This window comes from Cebus imitator, unplaced genomic scaffold (assembly GCF_001604975.1).
Source record: "Cebus imitator isolate Cc_AM_T3 unplaced genomic scaffold, Cebus_imitator-1.0 Scaffold460, whole genome shotgun sequence".
NCBI lineage: Eukaryota > Metazoa > Chordata > Mammalia > Primates > Cebidae > Cebus > Cebus imitator.
This window is the reverse complement of record NW_016107775.1, coordinates 745,246-752,602: the sequence shown is the minus strand read 5'-3', so window position 1 is coordinate 752,602 and position 7,357 is coordinate 745,246. Positions and strand designations below refer to the sequence as shown.

Below are 7,357 nucleotides of genomic sequence, written 5' to 3'. Positions count from 1 at the left end.
TCTCCTGCCTCAGCCTCCCGAGTAGCTGGGACTACAGGCACGCACCATCATGCCCAGCTAATTTTTGTATTTTTAGTAGAGACGAGGTTTCACCTTGTTGACCAGGATGGTCTCGATCTGTTGACCTCGTGATCCACCCGCCTCGGCCTCCCAAAGTGCTGGGATTATAGGCGTGAGCCACCGCACCCGGCCTAGGGATGGAACTTTTATAAGTCACTTGTGGATGCTTCCTAAAAGGAGTTTTGAAAGACAGTTGTTATGTTTCCCAAAGTCATGGGAAGTAACTGGACCCAGTCCATCAAATAAGAACCTCATGTAGCCAGAACCTATGGCAATTTTCTGTGAGTTCAGGATTGAGGACCACGTAAAACTTTATGTTAACTCTTGGGATCCCAAAGATCCAAGAGCAGTGACACACAGGCCTATAATGAGCAGGCATCACCTGACTTTCATGTTGCTGAAAATTAGGCTCACCACCTGTATCTCCTCTAACACCTCTTCCACCCCCATTACACATTATTATAGGTGTATTGTAGAAAATCTGGAAAATACAGAAGGACATCATCCAGGAGTTGCCACTGTTAACGTTTTGTGTATGCCTTCAACTCCATTTTTTCCCCCCGTGTTTGTGGAATTAGTTTTTCGTGTTTTTTTCTTTGTTTTCTTTTCCACTTTATTTTCCATCATTTTATGCTTTTTATGTGCTTCCTTCTAAGGTGACCAAGATGGAGTTTACTGGAAAACTGCGGAGGATGCAGTGGTTGGCAGGTGACCAGAGAAGTGCTTCCTACCCTCATTGCCTTCAGTTTTACTTGCAGCCGCCTTCTGAAAACATATCTTTAATAGAATTTGAAAACTTGGCTATTGATAGAGTTAAATGTAAGTGATATGTAAATTAGAATGTATGTATTCTTGAGAAGCTCACTTACCCTTTGTGAGAATGAATGAAAGTAATTCATTTCCTTCATTCAGCAATCCATTCAACAAATATTTATTGAGGGATTGGTGCTCATTCATTATTTATTGTACAATGCATATTGTTGAGTGCCACTATATTCTAAGTGGCAGGGATTTTGAGATGAATAACATAATTTTTTGTGGAAGGTATATTCTAGTACATGGACACAGACATCCAAAATAATAGACATAAATCAGTAGTTTAACTGCTCTAGCAGAAGTTAATGATAGTGCTGTTGAAACAAAGAAGTGAGAGTGACTGATTTAGTCTGATTAAGTAAGGCTTCTTAGAGATGTTGAAATGTGATCTGGACCTTGAAGAATGAGTAGGAATTTTCCAGCAGAGAAGTGAAGAGTTTTTCCAAGCTGAGATAATGGCCTGTGCAAAGGTTTGGAGCATGAAAGAGAATTTGTTATTTGAGATAACAGTAACAAGTTCAGGAGTTCAGGGTGGATGCAGAAGTACGGATAAGGGCATTTTGTGCCATGCTAATGATGTAATAATGAGGTGTAAGAAGGATATGGCCATTGTCCTAGGGGCCTACTTATCCTCAGTGTGTTGCTAGAGGAAAGAATGGGTTAGACATGAACTGAAATGGAAACACTAGCATTGTCTTCAGAGTTAATGTTCCAGGATATCCTTGTGGGGAAATCAGAAGGAAAGGTAAGATACTGTTAATCATTCTTAGAGGAGCAGGGTGAGCAATGCTAATACAGAGAGGAGGCACCTCCTCAGTACCTGTGTGTTGAGTGAAAGAATGAAGACAAGGGAGAAAAGAGTTTCAGAAAGCTTAGCAGTGTCAGATACTTCAGAGGGATTAAGATAGTGATTGAAAAGCGTCCCTTGAGTTTGGCTCTTGAGGTGAAATGATAAGGGCCTGAACTACTGCAGTGACAATGGCAGTGATAGGAAGGGGGGAGAGATATAAGGGATGTTGAGGTGGGGCATGATAGGATTTGGTGACTGGATATGAGGAGTGAGGGAGCAGCTGTGGAGTGGCTGAAGTTCCTGCTTGGATGATCTGATGCATAGAAACTCTGCTGATGGAGGTGGGCATGGCAGGAAGAGGAGTAGGAATGAGGGAAGGATAATTAAATTTGGATACCATGATAAGGAGGTACCTGTGGGACATGAGTTTATGTTCAGCTGACAATTAGAAGTTTTTGGTTCTTGATTTCAAAAATGCCTCCAGATATTTATTCATCTGAGGAATGATTGGTAAGGTGCTTTAGGAACCTTTGAACAATATGTAGCACCTGTTCAGGATGGTTCATTTGGCTGATTGGATGTCCCTTCTTCATTGTTGTGCCCTGCCCTTGGCTTCATCAGGAAAGGAAGGGCTGCTTTTTTTCTGATGAATCTATGCTGAGTAAATGAAACCAACTGCCTAACAGGCAGCTCCATTTGAAGGATGCACACAAGGAGTGCTTAGTTTTTTTTTCCATATTGACATACTTTTCTGTTCCTCAGCAACAGTCGCTCCGTACAGGAATGATTATTCACCATCCATCCCTCTTCCCTTAATGAGAATCCCTGGTATTAGATTATGCTGTGGGACATGGATATTTTTTGCATGTAAATGGACATTTTTCTCTTATAAGCATGTGTAGTTTATATAATGTAGTTACAGGAAATAAACTGGCAATTACTTATCATGTTCTGTAAACAGGTAATTGTGGAATTGCCCTCCATAGATTTTGTCTTGGATTTAGTTTTAAAACAATATCTTAGGCTGGGTGTGGTGGCTCATGCCTGTAATCCCAGCACTTTGGGAGGCCAAGGAGGGCAGATCACAACGTTGGAAGATCAAGACCATCCTGGCCAACATGGTGAAACCCCATCTGTACTAAAATACGAAAAAATTAGCCGGGGATGGTGGCATGTGCCTGTAGTCCCAGCTATTAGGGAGGCCGAGGCAGGGAAATCTCTTGAACCCAGGAGGTGGAGGTTGTAGTGATCGTGCCACTGCACTCCAGCCTGGCGACAGAGCAAGACTCTGTCTCAAGAAAACTAAAAAACAAAGAAACAAGAAAGACATTATCTTGTGTTTATGCCTTTTTTCTTTTTTTTAGTGTTAAAATCAGTTGAAAATCTTGGAGTGAGCTATGTGAAAGGAACAGACCAATACCAGAGTAAGCTGGAGAATGAGCTTCGAAAACTCAAGTTTTCCTACAGAGTAAGTAAAAAAGGAAAAAAAAATTCCTTCAGTTTCTGTATATTTATGTATCGAGTGTAACTCATGGGAAAGGGCTTATATTAAGCACTCGGCTTTTATAAAGGGTAATGTATCATGGCCTCTGCATGAAGGTACTTCAGTCTGTTAGGGGTGATTGACGTGAAGTCAGATGATTATAATATGGTAGGGTTTCTCAACCTCAAGACTAACATCATTTTGGGTCTAATAATTCCTTGTTGCAGGGACTGTCCTATGCATTGTAGGATGCTCAGTAGCATCTCTGGCTTCTACCCCTACATATTTCCAGACATTGCCAAATCTATCCCGTACAATATAGGATAATGACTGTGTTTATAGATGTGTGCTCCAGGAACTCCAAAAGCATATATAATAGCTCAAATTGGGGAGGTTTGGGAACACTTTCCAGAAGAGGTAGTACTGGAGCTGCGTGTTGACAGATGTGATCAGATTTTCATTTTGGGAAGATGACTGCCAACAGCAGATTGAGAGGGTCATGTTTCTTAGGAGGGAAACCAGTTAGAAGCCTGGAAATGATGAGAGGCTGAATTAAACGAGAGAACGGGACTGATTGAAGAGGTATTAAGAAGGTGAAATCAAAAGGTTTTAGTGACTGATTTTAGGGGGAATGGAGAGAGAAGAGTGACAAATGACACCCAGGTTTCTAATTAGGAAAAGTAGTGGATGGTGGTGTGTGATATGTAGGAGGAGAACTCAGTCTTGGAAGATGTAGAGTTTAGTTCTCAACATGAATTTGAGGTGCCTGTGGAGATGTCTAGTGGACAATTGGATATATAGGTCTGGGTATACAGAAGACATCTGGTGGGAGTATAGATTTAGCAGATGGTTGGAATCATCAGGAGTAGGTAAGAGCACCTGAGCATAATATTTGAGTGAGAAGAGATGATGATGGAAGACAAGACATGAGGAATACTAATGTTGAAGGTAAAGTGGAATTGGAGGAGTTTGGGAAGGAGATTGAAAAGGAGGTTTCTGAGAAGTAGAAGATGAACCAGGATAGTAGTGTCATAGAAGCCAAGGAGGGCTGGAGTTTCAGTAATGATCATGATGTAAATAATGATAACGGAATAACAGCTGCAGATATTCATATTAATAGTATGTTTACTATGCACCAGACTTTGTTCTAAGTGCATTACATATATTAACCCATGTATGTAATTCATATAGCAGTCTTAGGAGGTAGGTATTATTATCATCCTTATTTTACAGATACAGCCTATTTATTGATAGGCTGAATACCTTGCCCAAGCTCATAATATGGTAAATGGTGAAGCCAAGATTCAAATCTGGGTATTTTGTTTCTGTGGTAGTGCTTTTAACCACAACAGTTTCAGAAGCTGAAGATAGATTACATAAGAGGAATTGTACAGTGTCCATTGGATTTAGCAGCAGGTTGGACCCTTGTAGATAGGGGTAGAGACCAGAACAATGACAGTGGTTGGAGGAGAAAGATGGAGAGGTGGATATGGAAGATGTACTGTTTTAAAATGTGTAGCTGAAAAAAGAGAAATAGGGCAGAATATAGAGGTTGTTTTAGGGAAAAGAGAAGATACACAAGCACACATTTGTACACGTATGACAGGACATACTTAAACACATGTATAAACTGAGCACAGAAGATCTAGAATAGAAAGAGGAAGAGAGGACCTTGAAGATAAAACTTTGAGAGAGCATTTGATAAATGAGGGTCCATAAGAGGCACAAGCAAATGGGTTGGGGGGTTTAGGTGCAAGAATTAGCTTCTCATATGGTTTGGCTGTGTCCCTACCCAAATCTCATCTTGAATTGTAGTTCCCGTAATCTCCATGTGTTGTGGGAGGGACCCTGTGGGAGGTAATTGAATCATAGAGGCAGTTACCCCTATGCTGCTGTTCTCGTGATAGTGAGTGAATTCTCATGAGATCTGATGGTTTTATAAGGAGCTTTTCCTTGGCACTTCTCCTTACTGCCACCATGTAAAGAAGGACATGTTTGCTTCCTCATCTGCCATGTTTGTAAGTTTCCTGAGGCCTCCCCATCCCTGGGGAACTGTGAGTCAGTTAAACCTCTTTCCTTTATAAATTCTTGGGTATGTCTTTATTAGCAGCATGAAAATGGACAAATACAGCTTTACATGCCGGGAAGAGGAGATGCTCTGTAGAGATGGATGGAAGGCAACACAACATGTGTATGCAGAAGCCTGGTACTGAAGGATTCTGCCTAGTAGTCTTTATTTTCTGTAAAGTATGTGAAGTCATGTGTTCAGAGAGAAGGGAAAGGTGCTCTAGTGGGGGTCTTGGGACAGCTGGTGAAGACTGAAGATTTTCTGAGGAGTGAGGAAGAAAATGATTTTGTGTCAAATATCAATATTGCTTCTTATTCTGGACAACCTTAGTGACCCCGAACAAGTTATATAACTTCTCTGTGCCTCAGTTTCCTTATCTTTAAAATAGGATTATAGTAGTGCCTAACTTGTAGGGTATTTTTTTTTAAGGATTAAATGGGTTAATGCCTTAAAAAATGCTAAGGGCATTGAGTGGTACCTAGTAAGTGCTCAAGACATGTTTGTTCTTATTATTTTGGAACTAAGTATTCCATGACAGTGGTAAGGATCTAGTTGAGATTATAGACCATGAAATTATATTTTCCCAGTTCCCATAGTTGTGTGTGTTTTTTTTCTTCACAGGTTCTTAGCATTTTGGGAATAGGACTGCAGAGTGTCATTTTAGATTAAGTAAGAATCTAAGTTTTACCAAATGGTTCAAATTAAAGAAGTTGAGGTTGTTGTAAGAAGTTGTTGAAGTGGAGAGCACCATGGGTATAGGCTGGATAAGAAGAAAATTAAAAGAGAGGAGTTGGTGGGAAGAAAGTAGTGGGGTCTAAACCGAAGAAGTTTTGTTGAGATTAGTTTACTTCTCAGTTTCATCTGATTGGTAACTGAAGTAAAATGATAATTACCCTGAAAAGCATATTAAAAAATGTTCTGGCAGTGACAACACATGGACACAGGGAGTGCAACACCACCCAGTGGAGCCTGTCAGCCAGTGGAGGACAACAGGAGGGAGAGCATTAGGACAAATACCTAATGCATGTGGGGCTTAAACCTAGATGATGGGTTGATAGGTGCAGCAAACCACTCTGTTACATATATACCTATATAACAAACCTGTACTTTCTGCGCATATGTCCCAGAACTTAAAAGAAAAAAAAAAATGTTTGGGGACTGGGTGTGGTGGCTCATGCCTGTAATTCTAGTGCTTTGGGAGACCAAGGTGGGACGATTGCTTGAGACCAGGAGTTGTAACCAGTCTTGGGAACATACTGAGACCCAATTTGTACAAAAGATAAAACATTAGCAGGGTGAGGTGGGTGTTGCTTGTAGTTCCAGATACTTGGGAGGTTGAGTCTGGAGCATCACTTGAGCCCAGGAGTTTGAAGTTATAGTGAGCTGTGATTGACCATTACCCTCTAGTTTGGGTGATAGAGTGAGACTCCTTCTCTAAAAAAAAGAAATGTTTTTGAAACTTACTTTACCATTGGCTTAGGCTGGCTTAGTATTTATTTATAATAACTCTTACCATTCTAATGTATTAATTTTGTTCATGTGTCATTATTTTTAAGGAAAACTTAGAAGATGAATATGAACCACGAAGAAGAGATCATATTTCTCATTTTATTTTGCGCCTTGCCTATTGCCAGTCGTGAGTATATGTTTATGTTCTCACAGTCAAATCTGGTGTCTTGGGTTATAAATTGGTATGTAGTAAGTTGATGTGTGGTGCTGAACATAGGAAAACCCTGAATAACATCAGGAACTAGTTGATCATGGGTTGAACACTGTTACAGTAAATTGTTTGGAACATATTATTTACTTAAAAATATTGAAAAAAATTCTTGCAAAAGTTTGCCTGATGAAACATATCTTAAGTTTGTGAGAGAGACTCTTCATTTGAGATTTTAAACCAGAAGGGGTTTTATTAGGAAGAAGGACTTTTGATGATATAAAATGATATCATTTTCCTGCAATAAAATGAAAATATTTATAAGAAAAAATTAAGCCCACACTTGAATTTGATACAGGTTTTTGGAATTTGAGCTCTGTGGGCCTTGTAAATCCAAGACATTTTTGTTTGGTAGTTGGTTTCTTTTAAGTTAATAGTGCCACCCAGAGGTAGAAAGAGTTACTTGCTTTTTTTTTTTTTTTT

At 39.8% G+C, this 7,357-nt stretch overlaps 1 protein-coding gene across 1 annotated transcript in view; it reads left to right on the top strand.

Moving 5' to 3' along the window:
• Positions 1–713: 713 nt before the first annotated feature.
• The window catches only part of PRIM2 (DNA primase subunit 2), a 330,305-nt gene continuing 323,661 nt past the window's right edge, over positions 714–7,357 (top strand). The window contains exons 1-3 of the mRNA XM_037732630.1: positions 714–879; positions 3,031–3,134; positions 6,774–6,853. Of these exons, the coding sequence (XP_037588558.1) occupies positions 726–879; positions 3,031–3,134; positions 6,774–6,853 (338 nt within the window). The 5' untranslated portion in view covers positions 714–725. The remainder of the gene's footprint in view (positions 880–3,030; positions 3,135–6,773; positions 6,854–7,357) is intronic.